Source organism: Anomaloglossus baeobatrachus, chromosome 5 (assembly GCF_048569485.1).
Source record: "Anomaloglossus baeobatrachus isolate aAnoBae1 chromosome 5, aAnoBae1.hap1, whole genome shotgun sequence".
Taxonomy (NCBI): domain Eukaryota; kingdom Metazoa; phylum Chordata; class Amphibia; order Anura; family Aromobatidae; genus Anomaloglossus; species Anomaloglossus baeobatrachus.
In genome coordinates this window covers 207,986,846-208,009,832 of record NC_134357.1, presented here as the reverse complement: position 1 = coordinate 208,009,832, position 22,987 = coordinate 207,986,846, and the positions used below count along the sequence as shown (strand labels likewise).

The following is a 22,987-nucleotide window of genomic DNA, read 5'->3' as shown; positions in this document are numbered from 1 at the left end:
GCGCAAAGAGCGCCATCGTCAGGCGCATGCGCGGCAGACCGACCGGATGCATAGAAAACGGTGGAGGAATGAGAAGTGCACACTTCCTGTTTCCGGGATATGGAACGCACTGCTCAGTGAGACGCACGCCGCGCATGCGTAATGCACACCGTTGTGCAGCGCATGCGCAGTGCACGGCAGACGGACCAGAAGCGGAGAGGTGATTACCAGTGACTCAGTGGTGGCTATAGGATAACAAAGCCGATAGTGTCCTGTAGTGATACTGGCAAAGGGTGTACACGGTGACAATGCCAGTCAATGGTACCTGATGGACGAAACATTATTCAGGTGACAAGTGGAGCCTGGAGAAGAGAAAAATTAAAATAAAGAATCAGGGCAAAAGGAATGAAAATTGGTATAAAATTGCATGTAGATATTCATACAGGTGCCTACAGGGAAAATAAGCAGGTATACCGAAAAACATGCTGTTGACACGTAAAAGGACATAGATAAACATACATAAAAGTACAGACCATGAGCATCACAATGACCTGGTATGAACCATGTAAGCAGATACAATAAACCAAAATATGGCATATATGTGAGAAAAGGGGAAAGGGAAAAGAAGGTCATTCAAAGATGCTCAATCAATATATTTTAAAATACACCTACAGTATATAATCCAAAGGATGCGAATAATGCAAATCAAGTCTGACTAAAGTCTAAATAAACACCTCGTACTCCCTATTAAGACCACTAGGCTCTAGAGTCTTTAATGTGTGAATCCAATACGCTTCTTTCTCTTTTAAGATGCGTATCCTATTGCCTCCCCTGCGCATAGGGGGCACATGCTCTATTATCTGATATTTCAGTTGGGCAACAGTGTGTCCAAATGGGATGAAATGATGGGGTATCGGGAGGAGGGTCTGTTTGCATCTTATCGTAGATTTGTGTTTACTGATTCTGTCTCGGATATGTTGGGTAGTTTCCCCAACATATCCGAGATCACAGGGACATTTTATTTAATACACAACGAAAGAAGATTCGCATGTAAAAAAACCTCTAATGGGGAACACACGTCCTGACAATGGATGAGTAAATGTGTCACCTTTGGTCAAATTATTACATTGAATGCAATGAAAGCAGGGAAAATTGCCCTTCCTGGGCATACCCAGAAATGTCTGGCGAAGGACTCCTTTTTGTGAACCTACATCAGCCCTAACCAAATTATCTTTGAGATTCCGTGATCTCTTATTACAGAAAAGAGGCGGTTCGGAGAACTCCTTTATCATTGGATACGCCTTATGTAGGAGTGGCCAATGTCTGAAAATAATACTTTTGACCAAAGGTGAGAACGGATGATATGTATTAACACATGGTATCCTGACGAAGCCCTGCGTAACGTTTACCCGACGGCTATTGTTGGACCTGGCAACATCCTCAGGATAACCCCTGTTTAAAAATTTTTTGGTCATCTCATTGGATCTGATGTTACGTGTATCAGGATCGGAGACTATTCTTTCTACCCTTTTATGTTGAGAAATGGGTAAGCCGTATTTCGTGTGTTTCGGGTGACAACTAGTAAAATGAAGAAGATTATTCCTGTCTGTAGGCTTTACGTAAAGGTCTGTTTTCATGGATCCATCGTCCATGAGGATGACCAGGGTATCAAGGAAATTAATCCGATAAGGGTCCGAATGAACTGTAAAATTAAGGCCCGCTCTACAAGAATTGATTTCATGAAAAAATTGATTCAATGAGCTCATGCTACCATTCCAGATCGTGAAAATATCATCTATGTATCTATACCAAATTATGGCGTGGTTAGTCCATAAAGGATGACTATAGACGAACATCTCTTCGAAATGCGCCATATAAATGTTGGCATAGGGAGGCGCTAGGTTTGATCCCATAGCTGTGCCTTTTTTCTGTAAGAAAAATTGATCCTGGAAAAGGAAAAAATTATTTTCAAGGACCAATTGAAGAAGTTCCCTGCAGAAAAGTTTCTGATTGATTGAAAGAGAACCGAATTCTCCCAAGAACCAGTCCACCGCTGAAAGGCCGTCATGGTGCTCGATGCTGGTATATAAACTATTTACGTCAAATGTGACAAGGAGACTGCCTGATGGAATACACTCTAGGTGATTAAGATGGGACAGGAATTCTGAAGTATCTTTCAAAAAGGATTTAATATTGGAAAGCATAGGAGTTAAGATTTTTTCAACAGTGATGGCTAAGGGGGAGAGAACAGAGTCTGTCGAGGCCACTATTGGACGACCTGGTGGCTGCTGCAGATTCTTGTGAATCTTAGGAAGGGTATATATAACTGGCGTGATGGGATGTTTTTTAATGAGATATTCTGATAATTTCTCATCAATTGTTCCATTGTGCAGATATACATCAACTAAGTGTCTGATAAGCGATTCTATATGGGATGTGGGATCCCTAGGGATAGGTTGATACGTGTCCCTATCTGCCAATTGACTCAGTATTTCTTGAATGTAATATGCCCTATCCATCACCACAATGGCCCCTCCCTTATCTGCCGGTTTGATAATGATGCGTGAATTCTTTTTAAGATCCTGAATAGCCCTGCTCTCCTCCGCCGAGATGTTATGTTTAATCTTAAATTTGCCTTCCTCAATTGATTTAATGGAAAATCTTAACTCCTATGCTTTCCAATATTAAATCCTTTTTGAAAGATACTTCAGAATTCCTGTCCCATGTTAATCACCTAGAGTGTATTCCATCAGGCAGTCTCCTTGTCACATTTGACGTAAATAGTTTATATACCAGCATCGAGCACCATGACGGCCTTTCAGCGGTGGACTGGTTCTTGGGAGAATTCGGTTCTCTTTCAATCAATCAGAAACTTTTCTGCAGGGAACTTCTTCAATTGGTCCTTGAAAATAATTTTTTCCTTTTCCAGGATCAATTTTTCTTACAGAAAAAAGACACAGCTATGGGATCAAACCTAGCGCCTCCCTATGCCAACATTTATATGGCGCATTTCGAAGAGATGTTCATCTATAGTCATCCCTTATGGACTAACCACGCCATAATTTGGTATAGATACATAGATGATATTTTCACGATCTGGAATGGTAGCATGAGCTCATTGAATCAATTTTTTCATGAAATCAATTCTTGTAGAGCGGGCCTTAATTTTACAGTTCATTCGGACCCTTATCGGATTAATTTCCTTGATACCCTGGTCATCCTCATGGACGATGGATCCATGAAAACAGACCTTTACGTAAAGCCTACAGACAGGAATAATCTTCTTCATTTTACTAGTTGTCACCCGAAACACACGAAATACGGCTTACCCATTTCTCAACATAAAAGGGTAGAAAGAATAGTCTCCGATCCTGATACACGTAACATCAGATCCAATGAGATGACCAAAAAATTTTTAAACAGGGGTTATCCTGAGGATGTTGCCAGGTCCAACAATAGCCGTCGGGTAAACGTTACGCAGGGCTTGGTCAGGATACCATGTGTTAATACATATCATCCGTTCTCACCTTTGGTCAAAAGTATTATTTTCAGACATTGGCCACTCCTACATAAGGCGTATCCAATGATAAAGGAGTTCTCCGAACCGCCTCTTTTCTGTAATAAGAGATCACGGAATCTCAAAGATAATTTGGTTAGGGCTGATGTAGGTTCACAAAAAGGAGTCCTTCGCCAGACATTTCTGGGTACGCCCAGGAAGGGCAATTTTCCCTGCTTTCATTGCATTCAATGTAATAATTTGACCAAAGGTGACACATTTACTCATCCATTGTCAGGACGTGTGTTCCCTATTAGAGGTTTTTTTTACATGCGAATCTTCTTTCGTTGTGTATTTAATAAAATGTCCCTGTGGTCTCGGATATGTTGGGGAAACTACCCAACATATCCGAGACAGAATCAGTAAACACAAATCTACGATAAGATGCAAACAGACCCTCCTCCCGATACCCCATCATTTCATCACATTTGGACACACTGTTGCCCAACTGAAATATCAGATAATAGAGCATGTGCCCCCTATGCGCAGGGGAGGCAATAGGATACGCATCTTAGAGAAAGAAGCGTATTGGATTCACACATTAAAGACTCTAGAGCCTAGTGGTCTTAATAGGGAGTACAAGGTGTTTATTTAGACTTTAGTCAGACTTGATTTGCATTATTCGCATCCTTTGGATTATATACTGAGGGTGTATTTTAAAATATATTGATTGAGCATCTTTGAATGACCTTCTTTTCCCTTTCCCCTTTTCTCACATATATGCCATATTTTGGTTTATTGTATCTGCTTACATGGTTCATACCAGGTCATTGTGATGCTCATGGTCTGTACTTTTATGTATGTTTATCTATGTCCTTTTACGTGTCAACAGCATGTTTTTCGGTATACCTGCTTATTTTCCCTGTAGGCACCTGTATGAATATCTACATGCAATTTTATACCAATTTTCATTCCTTTTGCCCTGATTCTTTATTTTAATTTTTCTCTTCTCCAGGCTCCACTTGTCACCTGAATAATGTTTCGTCCATCAGGCACCATTGACTGGCATTGTCACCGTGTACACCCTTTGCCAGTATCACTACAGGACACTATCGGCTTTGTTATCCTATCGCCACCACTGAGTCACTGGTAATCACCTCTCCGCTTCTGGTCCGTCTGCCGTGCACTGCGCATGCGCTGCACAACGGTGTGCATTACGCATGCGCGGCGTGCGTCTCACTGAGCAGTGCGTTCCATATCCCGGAAACAGGAAGTGTGCACTTCTCATTCCTCCACCTTTTTCTATGCATCCGGTTGGTCTGCCGCGCATGCGCCTGACGATGGCGCTCTTTGCGCATGCGCGGCTTGCGTCTCACCGTCCGGATCGCTGCGTTCCACTCCCAGGAAATGGGTAGTGGACGCTCCTCACCGCCACGATATAAATAGGTCTGGCACCTGCAGACCTACACTCCCCACTCTTAGATGTCACACCCTGAATCACCACTGAAGGTATGTACAGGTTTTCAGTTTGCTCTGCCACAACCTTGTAACTTGTGATTTTCTTATGCTGGCTGTATGTTCACATGGACCCATATAGGTCCTGGGAACTGGTATTAGCTCTTGTTTAGCTTCTATATAGCTGTTTGGCCTTGGTAATGCCAGTGTTATATTTCCCTTTTGAGTCACCTATGTTATTATGATTCCTAGGTGGAACATGTAGTTGCACCCTTGCATTGTTCTATTTAAATTCTCTGCAGCCAGAGCACTTTTCATCCCACTTTGATCTAACTAAAGTAAGTCAATCTGCCACCTGACTAATGTTGCACCTTTTTGTATGTGATCCCTGTAACATGTATTATTTAATCTATTCCTATAGACTCTTGAAGAGCCTGGGGAGTGGCTTAGTAAGCATATATAGCGCTCTTACTTACTTTCTCTTTGCTGGATTTTTCATCTCAAACCCTGATATAAGGTACTGGAAAGTGGATGTTAGTGTTGGTATCTCTAATTTCCGTATTTTTTTGGCCCTGGTAAAGCCAGTGTTATACTTCTCCTTTGAGTCATTTGTTTATCTTATCTTATTATGATTCCTAGGTGGAACATGTAGTTGCCCTCTTGCATTGTCCTATATAAATTTTCTGCAGACATAGCGCTTTCATCCCACTTTTGATCTAACTGAAGTAAGTTAATTTGTCACCTCACTAAGGTTGCACTTTTCTGTATGTGATCTTTGTAACATGGATTGTTTAATTTATTCCTTAGACTTTTTTATGAGCCTGGGTAGTGGTTCAGTAAGCACACATAGCGCTCTCACCTACTTTCCCTTTGCTGGATTTTTCATCCTCAAATCTTGATATAAGGTACTGGAAAGATTATATGGGAAGTGTCTAATCATTATATTCAAACTTACTGATATTAATGATATGATTATGAAAAAATCTTTTTTCTATCTAGATAGAAAAAGAGCCAATTTATTCCTTCCTTGGACCTTTTTGTCCTTTTCTCCAACATACAGTATTGCAAGGTAGATATTTATTCTGTGCCCTGGGAGCTTCTGGGTTCCCTCCTGGTCCCCGTACCCCCCAGTGTTGTGAGACTGATTTTTTATGTTCTGTCTTTGTTGAACAAATCTGTTTGTATTCTGACATTATTTTGTATCTCTCAGGTATACCACCTCATATGCTGCCTGTAGTTTGATGCAACCTCCGTTGCCTAGCAAAAAAACTTCAATTAGTGACTGTGTTTTAGGTGGGTGGTACTATGATACTGTTCTCTCTCATTCTATGGAGTATGTCTCTTCTGATTTGTGTTTTAGTTCCACTTTTTTCTATAAATATGGACTGATGTATTGAGATTTATAATACTAGGTCATTTAATACTCTTATTATAATATTTAATTTGTGATCCTTGATCATGATATATATGAATATTTTTCCTGGATGCACGGGTTACGTGCTAAATAGTTTTCACTGAATTGGTTATGTATGGAAGTATAACTGTGTGAACATAATTTTGCTGTACACTGTGTAAACTAATCTGTTTTCTTTTCTGTTATTATTTATTTACCAGAATGTCCTTGATAAAAACCTAAACTAAGGTTGAAACGTTGGACTTTTCTATACACAAGTTAAATAAAAAATATATTTCAAAGAAACACGATTTTTTTCTCTTATTCTTGGAGTGTGCCGGAGCTTTTTGTATTTTATTTGACGATTCGTTTTCTCCGTGCACCCACTTAAATAGTGAGCCAGGTTTCTTACCTCTATTCAATGGTAGATGGCACACACACGTAAAATCACATGGAACGTCTGTCCGTGTGGTAAGTACGTCTGTGCACTTTTCTACACTGACGACATGTCCGTTTTTGGCCGGCAGCATGCAGGCACGGACCCGCTTTAGTCTATGGATCCGTGCCTGCACGAACCGCACACGGAATATGTCCGTGTTCAGCACGTATCGTCCGTGTCCGTTTTTCATCACAAGATCTGAAACACTTGTTACCAATCTATCAGGTCAATTGATGGCCATTAATTCTGGCACCAAACATACATTTCCTGTCTCATTTGCACGCCAGACAGCAGCTGGGCACCTGTCCTCTCACTGCAGGGGAAATTTGAGCACAGAGAACACCACAGGTACTGAGCATGGCGCCCATAATCGATACAGAGAGGCTGATTGGAGAAGTAGAGAGGCATTCAGAGCTGTGGGACACACGTGTTGATGGCTACCATGACAGGTTAATGGTGGAACAAGCATGGATGTCTATGGCAGAGCTAGTCTACCCTGGGAATGGATGGTCTCAATGTACCCCTGGAAGGAAAAATAGATATGGTGAGTACAGATATTTGCATTGCTTCTGTCTTTACCTACATGTGCTCATTCTGTAGGCAGATTATATCCATATTTGTATAGTTTGTTTTGCATGTATTAATGGGCCTGACTCATTTTGAGCTACACTGGAGACTCACAAACAGGATAGTGTAGTTTTTTGGCCTTTTGAAGTATTCATTACAGTTTTCTAGTAATGTCAGCATGTGTATATGTGGCATGCAAAGCATTTTATGCATGTACAAAAGGCATTTCAGGGTGGTCAAGCAACAATTAAACATGTTTGAAATATATTTTTGTGTTCAATTTTGTGCTATTTCTATTGTAAATGTGCTGTGAAATGTCTATACATTTTGAGTTGTATTTTTATGTTTGGTTTATTATGCATGTTCCTTGGTGTCACCATGTCTGGAATGGTAACAGTAATGTGTAGTGTATAATGGAAAATCTTTGAGGAACATATGGCACTTCATGGGTTTATAGACATTTTGTTTCTCATGGCTTACTGAAGGTTTTATTATTTTTATTTTTGTAAGTAAAAAAGGAGATAAATTATTATACAGTGGTTTAATCTTTTTACTGGAGATCTTGTTTACTTTGTCATGCTTATTGTGTTATTATGTCACTATATGAGTGTCATGGGTTGTTGTTTTCATACACATGGATGTGTGTTCCAATTTATTTAAATTGCTGCAATACAAGAATAATGTTTTATTTTTTTATTGTTCAATTGTTATAATTTGTGACCTTATTATACAATTTTTTGTTTTTAAACAGTGGATCTTGTTAAACGGCGATGGCGCTTAGCACGTGACCAGTTCAGAAGAGAATATAACCCAGTGGCAACCACAGCTGCCGCAGCCAAAAAGAAAAAATATGTCCATTATGAAAGACTCACCTTCCTCATGCCCATTATGGAAGTACCAAAGTAAGTTTAAACCATTACATCACATGGCGTTTTTTTTTTTTTTAAATGCACACATTAATTGGTTTTTTTTTTTCTTTCTTCAAAGTACAGAGGATAATCTAGAACATAGTGAGGAAGCCCAGTCAGCAGTATTAACAGCGACCTCTGCTTCCGAGATGGAGCCTACCTCATATCAACCACCAACAATCCCCAACACCAGCCAGCCAGACGCAGAAGAAATGTCCTCTGATTTGGGTTTGGGAACAAGTCAATCCACTAATGTAATTCCAGGCCAGTCTACAGGGCAACAAAGTGGCCCTTCACCAGTTCTTGCAGAGAGTAGTCCACAGCAACATGCAGGCACACAGCCAAGAATAATAACTAATACCATGCGCTCAGTAGCCCAATCTATCCGTGGTCGCAGACATAGGCATTATGAAGATTTACGTTCCCTGCCAGATATCATTGATACCAGAATAATACACATGATGAATTCCCTGATACCAGAGCGTGATGGAGAGAGATTTTGCCGCTCCCTTTCTCCCTCTCTTGCATTGGTTCATGCTGATAGGCAGGACAGATTGAGGGCGTCCTTAATAACACTAATATCTGCAACCCAACGTGAGCCAGAACCCATATATTGTTTTGAAGTGATAGAGCAATGGAGAGCTAATCCACGTGGTCCACACACAAACACAACCCAACAAACTGTGGAAACCCAAACTGATGAACATTACTCTAATTTTCAACAAAATCCTGTAGTGCAACAAACACATATACAGTGTCCATCTTCTTCTATGGGAAGTGATGTACAAATTAGGCCAACAATTGTCCCACACCAAACAGGTACATTAATGACACAAAGGCCATCTCAACAGCCATCATTTGTCCCACAAGTACCCCAACAGACACCAATGCAAACCTCTGTTAGCTATCCTAGTATTGTTAGTAATGTTCATAGACTACCTCAAATGTTTCAACAACCAACATCCTACCATGTTCCTAATAATCTACAACAACAGTACTTTCAACATCAGACTTACCCATCTAACTTCACATACACACATACTCAGCCTCTTCCAACACATCAATATGTACCACCTACACTTGGTCTTCCATCTGCTCAAACAACTGCATCATTATTTGTTCCAAGTACAACAACTGTTACTAGTGGAAACACTGATCAGTCACTCACTACAACATCTAGTGTTGTGCAGCAAACATATTCTGTAGGTGTCAATGCAATGGAGACTACACAGGAAAGCATCACTAGCCTAGAGGATTTAGTTGAATCATAATGTGATATTGTATGTATTATTTTACATTTTGGTATATTTTCTAGGGTATTGCTGGTCGGAAAACATTTCAAAATGTAACACATTACTTACTCTATATGCATGGGGTCATATTTGTGTTTTCCTTTCCAAAGATTCAATAGAAATTACTCTATCACTTCAAAAACATTACCTGCCTGTTAGAATGTTGCCTTGCTCTGGACATGTTGTTTGTACCATCCATTAGAAAAAACTGGGTTTAGGTAAAAAATGCATGCACATAAACTACTACACTAACATTCAGACACCTTTATTATTAAAAATTCAGCCACTATGCAGTTGTCTGGTCCCAACTTGTATTCCAATAGTGTCAAACAAATTATGTTTGCGTGACATTACTGCATAATAAAGTATGGTGTTTTGTATGGGCTAATGTCCCTGACAAAAATCTGTATAAAAAATAATACAATACAGGGTGTTTTGCAAAAGATAACATACATACATAGGTTCAATAAAAAATCTGGACTAATTTTTACATTCAGTAGTACTGTTACTTGCAAAACAAAAATTCCTGATTTTATAGCAATAAAGTTAAATCACAATAGCTTATTGGGACCACAAACACAACCAACCAACAAAAATAACCACAAATTATACCTATGAATGGTCATTTTCTCTTTTGTATTACACATGTGTTTGTGATTATGTAACCAAGTGATAAAAAACTATAACAATGTCAAATTTATACATGACTATGGCGATTTAAACTAAAATAATCTTTAAACTGATTCCTCACTTGTAGACCAGAAGTCGACACATTGGTTCTAACACTACCACTCTCTACAAATGGTGCATTTAAAGCTGGCAACTCCTCAATGTCTTCGTCATTGCTTTCATGTAATCTACAGTAATTATGTAACACTACTGTAGCTTTAATGACAGCCTTGACGGTGGTTGGTTGGAGTTGGATGGTGGTTTGATAAATGCGCCATCTTGAGGCCAAAATGCCAAAGGCTCGTTCAACATAGCAACGTGCTCTGGCCAATTTGCTATTAAATAGGGCTTTTGATCTGTCCAGCCCCCTTCTGGGATATGGACGCATCAAATGCCTAGACAATGCAAACCCCTGATCTGAAACCATGACGAAAGGAACAATAGGGCCATTATTACCAGGCAATGGTCTTGGTGCAGGCAAACTTAAACTATCAGACATTAATCGTCTTGCTAAACGTGAGCTTCTGAACATGCGTGCATCTGAGGCACTGCCATAGGCCCCAATATCAGCAAATAAAAAGCAGTAGTTTGTATCTACCATGGCCAAAATAACTACTGAAAAAAACTTATGATAATTAAAATATCTTGATGCAGAGTTAGGTGGTTTCTTCACTCTAATGTGCTTTCAGTCAATGGCACCAATACAATTAGGGAAAGCTGTTTTCTCCAAAAAATCTTCAGAAATGTGCATCCATTCCTGTGTTGAAGGCAGCTGCATGACATGATGCCTAAGGGTCTCCCATAGCACAGTGCAGGTATGCAGGATAATCTTGCCAATTGTAGACCTTCCCAATAAGAATTCGAAATGTAGACTGCTGATGGATTGCCCAGTTGCAAGGTAACTGAAATAGAAAAAAAATATGACATTACTTTGACTATTCATGAAAGTTGTTTTTCAAAACAAATATTTGTGTCATCCAATGACTGGCGAGATACTGGGTATGATTATTATTTTATTGCTTTTGTTGGAAAAACATATGTGTTGATATTTACTTTCCATATTAGAAAAATAATTACTTTTCTGTTTAATAAACAAGATTGTTTGATTTATGACTCGTTTCTTTAATTTTGGTAGAGATAGAATGGTAGATGTGAGCACTCAGATCATATTTTAAGATTACAATGAGGTTATGTGATCTATATAAATTTTCAACAAATACCTAAATTTAAAATTACATAATTTCTACAAAATGATGCCTTTGAGATTTAAAGGGGTGGTTCACCCATATTTTTTATTGTCTAGATCGATATTATATTGAGAAACAATGTTTCTCTCAAATACCTTGTGTTGTCAATAGTGCCTGTGAGAGGCGCTATTGCAGACCGCTGCTCCCCGTCCAGTGACGTACCCGTCCAATGCTGCCTCGTCACATCCGTGCAGCCGGCTACATTCTGAGCCCATCTGCTCCCTGCTCCTCCTCCCTCACAGCACGTCTCTTGCTTGCAGCGTTCTGCGAGGAGGGAGGGGGGAGCAGGAGATGCGCCGTGCTAGGAGGGAGGAGGAGGGGGGAGCAAATGGGCTGTGACAGCAGTGAAACACCGCTCACAGCTCAGAGTCTTGAAGACTGTAGCCGGCTGCACGGATGTGACGAGGCAGCATTGGACAGGTACGTCACTGGACGGGGAGCAGCGGTCTACAATAGCGCCTCTCACAGGCACTATTGCCAACACAAGGTATTTGAGAGAAACATTGTTTCTCAATATAATATCGATCTAGACAATAAAAAATATGGGTGAACCATCCCTTTAACATGTATTTCAAAATAACAGATAAAGCATGAGTATACATGACAACACCTACCGTAAAGTCACCAACAGTCGTTCCTCAGGGGAGATGCTGAGGCGCATACAGGTGTCCTGATGCTTCAAACGATGGTACACAAGGCCAAGGATGTTGTCAAATGAATTCATGGTGAGATGGCAGTAGGTTTGGAATTTTGGTGGAAATTTCTGCATTTCGCCATAGAGAATATTAAAATGCCCATGTGTTTTCCTGAGCTTCACAAGGGAGTGAATCCACATCCTTCTCTCCAGTGGTGGCTCTTCTTCAATCATATGTCGCCTAACCCCAAATCTCCTAGATATCAACCAGAGCAAATACATGGTTGCTTCATTGGAGAGAGACATTTTGGAGTGTGTATAATGTGAGAATGAGCTCAGAAGCCATATTTTTAAAGGTTTTTTAAGCAAACTAACCAAATTGGGTAGTTAATTGACCAATTAAACACACCAGGAGCACATTATGATGGGCTAACAAGGTTATTTGTGTGAAAATATGGATCTGAAAAAACGGACGGCACACGGACTGCACACGTACGTATTTTATGTCAATACGGACATTCCACACGCACACACGGCTCGCATACGCCATCACACGGATGCCATTCGTACCGGAGAAACGCCCCTAAAAAACGGAACACGGACCCGAAAAAACGGACCGTAAGACACGTACGTTTTTTTTGCGGAAGTGTGTTTTAGGCCTAATATAAACTGTATAGTAGTATGTTATGAAAAGATGTAGCTGAGTATAGTAATACTTGTAACAACACACTGTGTGCGGTGTTGAACATATAACAAAGGGGAATGTAGGTAGATGGGTGTCTACACTGTGAAAAAATAATGATAAAAAAATAAAAAATAGAATTAATGCATATAGACTGAATATAAAAAGGTATATATAAGACAGGGGGCAAAAGAATATGCATGTATATGAGGTCAAACTTACCCAGAAAGGGCAGAAAAGAGGTGTGCGGTATCCACCGCTTGTAATAAAGATAAGGTAATCTGGCTGATGTCACTAAGAGTAAGGGGTGCTTCACACACAGCGAGATCGCTGCTGAATCACGGTTTTTGTGACGCAACAGTGACCTCATTAGCGATCTCGTTGTGTGTGACACTGAGCAGCGATCTGGCCCCTGCTGTGAGATCGCTGCTCGTTACACACAGCCCTGGTTCGTTTTTTTTTATTGTTGCTCTCCCGCTGTGACGCACAGATCGCTGTGTGTGACAGCAAGAGAGCGACGAAATGAAGCGAGCAGAGAGCAGGAGCCGGCATCTGGCAGCTGCGCTAAGCTGTAACCAGGGTAAACATCGGGTAACCAAGGTGGTTACCAGATATTTACCTTCGTTACCAGCCTCCGCCGCTCTTACGCTGCCAGTCCCCGGCTCTCTGCTCTCTGCACATGTAGCTGCAGTACACATCGGGTTAATTAACCCGATGTGTACTGTAGCTAGGAGTGCAGGGAGCCAGCGCTAAGCAGTGTGCGCTGCTCCCTGCACATGTAGCTGCAGTACACATCGGATAATTAACCCGATGTGTGCTGTAGCTAGGAGAGCAGGGAGCCAGCGCTAAGCAGTGTGCGCGGCTCCCTGCTCTCTGCACATGTAGCGACGTTATGATCGCTGCTGCTTCTGCTGTGTTTGACAGCTAAGTAGCGATCATAACAACGACTTACTAGGTCGCTGTTACGTCACAGAAAATGGTGACGTAACAGCGACGTTGTTGTCGCTGTCGCTATGTGTGAACCCAGCTTAAAGGTAATTATCGTCATATAGAGAAAATAAAGATATTATGTATATAAGGATAAGATTAAACTTACCCAAATGGGAAAGAGTATAACATGCGGTATCCACCTCTTGTTGAGTGTGGTGACTAAGGTTGCCGTTACTATAAGATAAAGCAACCATAGTAAGAAACAAATAGAAGACATATAATCGCCGTGGGGACGGACCGTAACTTACCCAGGAAGAGAGAGAGAGAATCACATGGTATACACTGCTAGTGGAGAGCACCATTGTAGAGGCGGAACGTCTGGGTAGAAATACCTTCTGTGTAATGAGTGACAGGTGAAGTCTATGACGTGCGTAGTGAGCAGTGCGCATGCTTGAGGGACAAAAACCTCAATCAGCTGAATGAATAGCTGCAAACATCAGATGGTGGCGTATATGGTAAGGTGAACGTGATTCCATATGGGATGCGGGAACTGGAACACTGGAGAGGGATCGAGGACAACAGAACACAGGTTCATGTACGATTCTGCATTTATATATCAACAGGTTGGACAGCTATTGTTCTCTGGTGTCACCTTTGTGATTTCCTACTCCCAGTGATACTAGTCTTATGATTTATAATTTTACATTTCTATACGATATCATAATTGGTTATTTATTAGTACATCAACACGTTGGACAGCTATTGTTCTCTGAAGTCATCCCTGCGACTTTCTACTCTTAATGCGTGTCCTCCTTTTTCTTAGAGCAAGCCTCATCATTACTGGTTACTGATTCACACACAGTTTGCGTTAGGTGAATTTCCATTCAAAATCTTTTTATAACAGGGTAAGAGTTCACCGCCATTGTCCTGTTTTCTATTCTTGTAATCCTTATATGGGATTGATAACTATCAATATATATTTTTTTGCCCTAGTCCACTTCCCACCTGGTTTCTTATCCATACTTGAACTTCCTTTGATCGCTTTTCAACCATGATAAGACAGGGTGAGCAGCTATTTTTATTCTTTTGTCATTTTCATTGATTCTTGGTATTATCTTTACACCTGTTTGACATCACCATTCACTTATTCGCACAGTCCTGCCCCATTTTCGTTTACTCACAAGTAGTTCTTATACGGCTTCACAGCTGCATAAGCGCATTATCCAATAAGTCTAACAATATCACTTTTTGTATAGTTAGTCATGTTTTTTCTATACTGTTTTTTTTTTTACTACATCGGTTTTTACTCACTTCACTCACCCGGATCTCCTCTCCCTTCTCCCCCATCCCTTCTGCATGTCTTTATTAATTTCTATTTTCCTTCTCTTGTCTGTTAGACTTTGTATCTGAGCATTATGAATACCATTTATTGTATTTATCTAAATGGAATTATATTTGTTTTGTCAGTTCTTGAAGAAGGTCCAATCAGCGACCGAAACGTTGAACTGTTTGAAGATGCAATAAAATTTATTCTTTTTTCACATCAATTGGAGTGCCTGGTGCTTATTTTTCTTCATATGGACTTGGACCCCACCTGAGCACCCATACCCTCACAGAAGTACCATGACAATCTCTTATTATAAATGTGAAAACAGGCTGGGGGCTGAAGTGGTTAAGGAGCAACTCAATAATAAGAGTATTACATGCTGATTATAGGGGTTTACCAGTTTGAAAAAACACATGACCACAGGATTCGTTTGCTTTAAAAAAAAATAAAATAAATTATTCTGATTTACTTCCCCTTTATGGATCCAGTACTTTGGGTCTGCCATTGCTTCTGGTGTTTTATTGTCTGCAGCACTGTTGAAATGACGACAGTGCTGCAGACAATTAAAAGGCACAGGGTACAGCAGTGGAGACTATGTACTGAACCTGGGGAAAGCGAGTAAAGGCTCATTCAGATGACCATTCCGTCTGTCATGTTCAGTTCCTGTTTTTTTGTGGACCTACTGACATGAGCATCTTTTCAATGTCTTTTGAGTAGAATTGGATGGCACACAGACGCACGTCCGTGTGCCATCAGTTCTTACAAAAAAAAACACATCGGTTGCCGTACGTCCGTTCCGTTATTATGGAACATGTCCTATTCTGTTCCATAATTGTGGACCGTGACACAATATAAAATCCCTGGAAGCCACACGGAAGCAATTTGTTGAGACCTCCGCCGAGTGCCCCTGCAGTCTGTGTCCTGCTCCCCCGCCAGCCTTGCAGCTGCTTGCACTGCAGTGTGCCAGTAGCTTCTCGCACTGCAGCATGTCAGCATCTGCCCGCTTAGCAGTGTCAGCAGCTGCGGGGATGACGAGCGCCGATATTAGGAGGTTAGAAAAGTTCATTACCTGCTGTTATGAAGTCCGCTGCATTCCTGACGTCAGCGCTCATCACTGACTTCCATGCCCGACGCGTTCTCACATGAAGTCTCGAGAGCGGGCCGAGACTGACTAGCAGTGACGTCATGGGCTCACGCGATACTTCGCTTGTGAAGACGGCGGACAATGGAAGTCTGTGACAAGCGCTGATTTCAGGAGTTCAGTGAAGTTCATCACCGCAGGAAATATACCTAGCTAACCTCATGACGTCGGCGCTCATCATGCCCTGCGGTGACCTGGCCTGACCTAATGATGCTAGCTCAGGTCACTGCACTGCTTTCCCAGCCAATGGGGAACATTCTGTTCTTCATTGACTAGGACAGTGAGTAAGGATCGTAATTGGACTCCTTATTGGATTACGCCAGACCCGGATTTATTTTTTCTTTTCAATAAATTGGTAAAAGATGGAATGTGTTGGGGAGTGTTTTTTCAAATAAAAATTTGTTTGTCGTCTATTTTTTTATTACTGACTGGGTTAGTGTTGTAGGGTATCTGATAGACGCCGTGACATCACTAATCCCAGGGCTTGATGCTAGGTGACATTGCACAGCTGTAGTCAACCCCATATATTACCCTGTTTGCCACCGCAACAGGGCATTCGGGATGAGGCGGGTAAAGTCCCAGGATTGTCGCATCTAATGGATGAGGCAATTCAGGGCAGAGGCTGGCTGATATTTTTAGACTGGAGGGCTCCCAATAACGTGGGTCTCCCCAGCCTGAGAATACCAGCCCTCAGTTGTGTTGCTTTATCTTGGCTGGTATCAAAATTGGGCGGGGACCGTACACTTTTTTTTTAAAATTATTTATTGTACTGTACAATATAGACCCTCCAACCTGCGGCTGTGATTGGTTGCAGTCAGACAGCTGTCACTCAGCGTGGGATCGCGTCTGACTGCAAAAATCACAGACGCCGGTGAGCGAGGGAAGCAGTGAATATATATCAGTCTAATGAGCGGCCGGCTCCGGAAGAACAAAGAGTTGCCACGGGAACAGTGTGACAGCCGCCCTGGTGATTGGTGATCATGTAGCGCTTGCTCCTACCCCTTTGCGCCAGATTCTGTTTATCATAGACAATGCGTGGGGACCAGCATCTGGCCAGATACCGTGGACTGTATGTAACGTTATGGGTTTTTTTGCAGTTCGCAAAAAAAGGAAGTCACACGGATAACACACGGACCGTATACGGAACGGAACGGGACGGATGCGGTTGTCACATGGCTGCATTTGTGAAAAAATAGGACCTTTTTTTGCGGACCGCAAAAACGGAACGGTCGTGTGAATGTAGCCTTAAGCTCAGGTTGTTTATTTATAATAAACTATACCTGTGGATAAGGGTTTAATGAAACCAGAAAATCCCTTTAAGGGTATATTCACACTGGGTGTTTTTGCAGTGCTTTTGCAGTGTATGTTAGCTGCGGATCTGCCTTAGTTTTATGCAAATCCATGCTAATAAAACGCTGCTTTTTACAGTCCCAGCAAAGTCTATGAGATTTCTGAAATCTCGTGCTCACACACACAAATCACCTCCAGGATTTTCCTGATGGTTTTATTAATTCTTTTCAGTGCTTTTGCTACGGTTCGGATCGGCGGGTCTAACAGAGTTAATAAAAAACCCGGTTCCGGCACGGATCCAGGGTATCTTACCGGCACTTAAAATGTTGGTGGGGATAGGAGCAGACACGGTATATTTACTGATTCCCTGGCGCGGCTGTACGCTCCCGCGGCTCATCCACTTCCCGGGCCGCTCATTACCTTCATGACATATTCACTTCTTTCATCTGTGATTGGTTGCAGTCAGATGCGCCCCCAGTCTGAGTGACAACATCTGACTGTAATCAATCACAGATCTGGTCTGTGGGTCTAGTGTAGAGAATGAATGAATCCAGGCAAAACAAAAGGTGCAAGTATAAAAGCCCTGTCACACACAGAGATAAATCTGTGGCAGATCTGTGGTTGCAGTGAAATTGTGGACAATCAGTGCCAGGTTTGTGGCTGTGTATAAATGGAACAATATGTCCATGATTTCACTGCAACCACAGATCTGCCAAATATTTATCTCTGTGTGTAAAGTGGCCTTAATACCTAAAACATAACTTTTATTCGAGTGCAGCTAAAAAGCGAGCCGAAGCTCACTGAGGGTGAGTAAAATCAAAGAAATAGTAGCAATGATTGCTATCATGCTAAAAATAGGGCCAAAAAAGAGCCCAAGTCATCTCACCACTGGTAATGTAGTGCGGCAATGCTAGCCTCAAATCTCATTTGAGGATGCCACCCAAAAAACAGACTGCCAGGGTGTAGAATGACTATGGACAAACACACATTTCTTTCCACTCCTATAGCCGGCGGAGTCACCAATTTAAAGAAAGTGTGTCCAGAGTGTATAAAAATATAATAGACACACAGGTATCGAGATTAAATCCCAAAAGGGAACGATCTTACCCGGTCTTGCAGAGATGAAAAAAGGGCAACTTTAGAAGGACATCACGGCTTTATTTGGGGGAGCTGTCCACCAGCTCATCAAATCCCACAATAATGTCACGGAGGGGTCAACTCCATATATTCAAGAAACACTCACTCCCAACGCGTTTCATGGGGAACAATCATCAGGGAAGTCCGGGTGAAGATTACAGGGTATGGCCCATATACATCTTATGTGGCCATATTGTCATAGCCAAACATGCTCGCACATATGCGTGCGTCAGGACCGAACCTTTTCAAAAGTGCCGCGCTTTTTAGCTGCACTCGAATAAAAGTTATGTTTTAGGTCTTATACTTGCACCTTTTGTTTTGCCTGGATTCAGCTATTTATTACGGTTGATACTGTGGATCCCCCGGGTACATTGCTACTTTAGAGAATGAATGAGCCGCGCATTCAGCGGTGACGTTACTCAGGCTATTTACAATCACAAGTATTGCCAGCTGTGACCGGAAATCACCTGAGCAAAGTGACCGCTGATCGTGCAGGTCATTCTCTTCCTGGAGCTCACAGAGGGCAGTTCCTGTTCTATGGCGTTTGCTGTGATCTTCAGATGTAGCAGAGCTGAATAGTTGTGGGACCTCGTGTGAATTACGTCGGACCTGCAGGGGTGTGATTATGGGGCTAATAAAGTGGTGAAACAGGGTGTTTTTTGTATTTTATTTCAAATAAAGGATTGTTTGGTGTTTGTGCGGATTTCTTTTCGCTTATTACAAACTGGTTACTGCCATTACCAATCTAGGGCATAGTCGTAGCTGTGATAAAGTGCTGGGATTGTTGCATCCAAGGCTGCTTTCACACTACTTTTTTTTAACATGCGTCCTGAACGTTTAACGCAAAAATGGATCCAGTGCAAATGCGTTTTCATTTCAATGCATTTGCAATGGACTCGCGTCAACATGCGTTCACCTGCGTTTGCGTGCGTTATAGTGAGGATCCAGCGACTTGCAGTTTTTTAACATTTTTCAAAAACGCTACTTGTAGTGTTTTTGAGCTGCGTCCAAATACTGCAAATTGCTGGATCCTGACTAAACAGCACGCAAACGCATGTGAACGGTGACATGCTGATAGACAGGATGCTGCTTGCTCTACTGAGCATGCCCAGAAACCAGCCTCGGGTGATCAGTCCCTCTCTCTCCCTCCCTCTCTCCCTACCCCTCTCTCTCCCCCGCCTGAGAGCTGCGGACACTCGTAACCAAGATAAATATCGGGTAACCAAGCAAAGGGCTTCTCTTAGTTACCCGATGTTTATGTTTGTTACGTGTGCAGGGAGCAGGCAGCCCGTCTCCTAGCACCTCCGGATGCTCGTAACCAACGTAAATATCGGGTAACCAAGCAAGTTACCCGATGTTTACCTTGGTTACGAGCCTCCGCAGCTGTCAGAAGCCGGTTCCGAGTCTATCATGTTCAGTTCCACTGACTCCCGATCACATGACTCCAATGCCCGCCCATAAACTTAAAGTGACAGGATCCTGGAAAATAACACATGCGTTTTTTTGCTGTAAAAGCAGGATCTGCTTTTACAGCAAAAAAAACGTTCATGACGCATGTTAAAAAAACGTAGTGTGAAAGCAGCCTTATGGATGCAACAATCCTGGGCGACTGCAGGCTGATATTTTTAGGATGGATCTCTCAAGCCTGAGAATACCAGCCCCAGCTATGGGCTTTATCTTGGCAGGGTATCAAAATTGGTGGACTGCACGCTGTTTTTTTTTCCAATAATTTATTTAAATAATTAAAAAACAGCATGGGGTCCCCTATTATTTTGATACACAGCCAAGATAAGCACATGGCTTGGTGATGCAATCTGTAGCCTTGGGCTATTTCTGTGCTGGGTATCACAATATCGGGGAACCCTAAGCCATTTTTATTTATTTATTTTTTTAGTATGACAGATAATCACAGACCAGGTCTGTGATTGGTTGCAGTCAGACGCTGTCACGCAGGCTGGGGGTGCGTCTGATTGCAATCAAACACAGACCCCGGCGCACTGGGAATGCAGAGATGATCATGGGTCCGAGTAGAAAACATGACTGCTTTAATCATGGAAGTTCAAATATATTTATAGAAGTCAGTTGAATAGGAGCCAAGAATACGTACACTTCCTCTACTGGGTAAACAGCAAACAGAGCTTATTCTAAGATATATACACTACAGTTCAAAAGTTTGGGGTCACCCAGATAAAAGTATGATTTTTCATGGAAAAGACAAAATTATTTATCAAATAAGTTGCATAATGAATAGAAAATATAGTCCAGACATTGACGAGATTAGAAATAATTATTTTTACTTGAAATAATAATTTTCTCCTTCAAACTCTGCTTTCATGAAAAAATGCTCCCTTTGCAGCAATTACAGCTTTGCAGACCTTTGGCATTTTAGCTGTTAATTTAATTACGTAATCTGGAGATATTTCACCCCATGCTTCCAGAAGCCCCAATCAACAAGTTGGATTGGCTTGATGGGCACTTTTTGCATACCATATGGTCAAGCTGTTCCTACAACAGCTCAATAGGGTTGAGACTGGTGACTGGGCTGGCCACTCCATTACAGGTAGAATACCAGCTGCCTGCTTCTTCCCTAAATAGTCCATGCATAATTTGGAGGTGTGCTTTGAGTCATTGTCCTGTTGTAGGATGAAATTGGCTCCAATCAAGCGCTGTACACAGGGTATGGCATGGCGTTGCAAAATGGAGTGATCGCCTTCCTCATTGAAAATCTCTTTTACTATGTACAAATCTCCCACTTTACCAGCACCAAAGCAACCCAAGACCATCACATTACCTCCACCATGCTTCACAGATGGTGTCAGGCACCCTTACAGCATCTTTTCAGTTGTTCTGTATCTCACAAATGTTCTTCTCTGTAATGAAAACATCTCAAACTTCGATTCGTCTGTCCATAATACTTTTTTCCAAACTTCCTCTATCCAATGTCTGTTTTTTTGCCCATATTAATCTTTTCTTTTTATTAGCCAGTCTCAGATATGGCTTTTTCTTTGCCAATCTGCCCTGAAGGCCAGCATTCCCGGAGTCGCTATTCACTGTAGACGTTGACACTGGCGTTTTACGGGTACTATATAATGAAGCTGCCAGTTGAGGACCTGTGAGGCGTCGATTTCTCAAACTAGAGACTCTAATGTACTTGTCTTATTTCTCAGTTGTACAGTGCGGCCTCCCACTTCTCTTTCTACTCTGATTAGAGCCTGATTGTGCTCTCCTCTGAAGGGAGTAGTACACATCGTTGTAGGAAATCTTCAGTTTCTTGGCAATTTCTCACACGGAATACCCTTCATTTCTAAGAACAAGAATAGACTGTTGAGTTTCATATGAAAGTTCTCTTTTTCTGGCTTTTTTGAGAGTTGAATGGAACCAACAAATGTAATGCTCCAGATTCTCAACTAGATCAAAGGAAGGTCAAATTTATAGCTTCTCTAATCAGCAAAAATGTTTTCAGCTGTGCTAATATACTTGCACAAGGGATTTCTAAACCTCTATTAACCTTCTAACACAGTTAGCAAACACAATGTACCATTAGAACACTGGAGTGGTGGTTGTTGGAAATGGGCCTCTATATACCTATGTAGACATTGCATTTAAAACCAGACGTTTGCAGCTAGAATAGTCATTTAACACATTAACAATGTATAGAGTGTTTGATTTAATTTTAGCTTCATTGAAAAAAATGTGCTTTTCTTTCAAAAATAAGGAATTATCTAAGTGACACAAAAGTTTTGAAATGTAGTGTACATGGGATGTGAAAATCTACAGCATGCTTGTTTTTCAGGATCAAAAATTTTCACTTCAGGCAAGTTTCACACTTGCGTTGAACAGCATCCGTTGCATTGCGTTGTGTGACGGATGCAACGGATGTGTTGCATATAGTGGCACAAAGGATGCAACGGATCGTATAAAACAACGGAATCAGCTTTTTTTTTTTTTACAGTTTCACCGGCGGCAGACTATTGTGAACGATCAGCTGATCACCCGGCTGCTCAGCTGATCGCTCACAGCAGCCGGTCGCTGGGTGAACAGCTGATCGCTCACAGCTGCCGGTCGCCGGGTGATCAGCTGATCGTTCACAGCAGCCGGTCGCCGGGTGATCAGCTGATCGCTCACAGCAGCCGGTCGCCGGGTGATCAGCTGATAGCTCACAGCAGCCGGTCGCCGGGTGATCAGCTGATCGCTCACAGCAGCCGGTCGCCGGGTGATCAGCTGATCGCTCACAGCAGCTGGTCGCCGGGTGATCAGCTGATCGTTCACAGCAGCCGGTCGCCGGGTGATCAGCTGATCGCTCACAGCAGCCGGTCGCCGGGTGATCAGCTGATCGCTCACAGCAGCCGGTCACCGGGTGATCAGCTGATCACTCACAGCAGCCGGTCGCCGGGTGATCAG

At 41.9% G+C, this 22,987-nt stretch overlaps 2 protein-coding genes across 8 annotated transcripts in view; one reads left to right on the top strand and one right to left on the bottom strand.

Annotated features, from left to right (window-relative positions):
* Window positions 1–22,987, bottom strand: part of ERLIN1 (ER lipid raft associated 1) — a 494,724-nt gene that overhangs the window by 109,899 nt on the left and 361,838 nt on the right. Inside the window, exons 10-11 of one of the 7 annotated variants that reach the window (XR_012754236.1) lie at window positions 12,060–12,335; window positions 7,981–11,100 (exon numbers count right to left, since the gene is read on the bottom strand). The exons of 5 other annotated variants lie outside the window; for them this stretch is intronic. The gene's annotated coding sequence lies outside the window, so the exon portion shown is untranslated. Of the gene's footprint in view, window positions 1–7,980; window positions 11,101–12,059; window positions 12,336–22,987 lie in introns of those variants that run through there. One more of the 7 variants, XR_012754235.1, reaches the window with a different exon arrangement.
* LOC142310514 (uncharacterized) lies at window positions 7,074–8,795 on the top strand. Its single transcript, XM_075348043.1, has 4 exons — window positions 7,074–7,306; window positions 8,081–8,231; window positions 8,317–8,720; window positions 8,782–8,795. The coding sequence occupies exons 1-4, from the start codon at window positions 7,120–7,122 to the stop codon at window positions 8,793–8,795; spliced, it is 756 nt and encodes a 251-aa protein (XP_075204158.1). The 5' UTR covers window positions 7,074–7,119.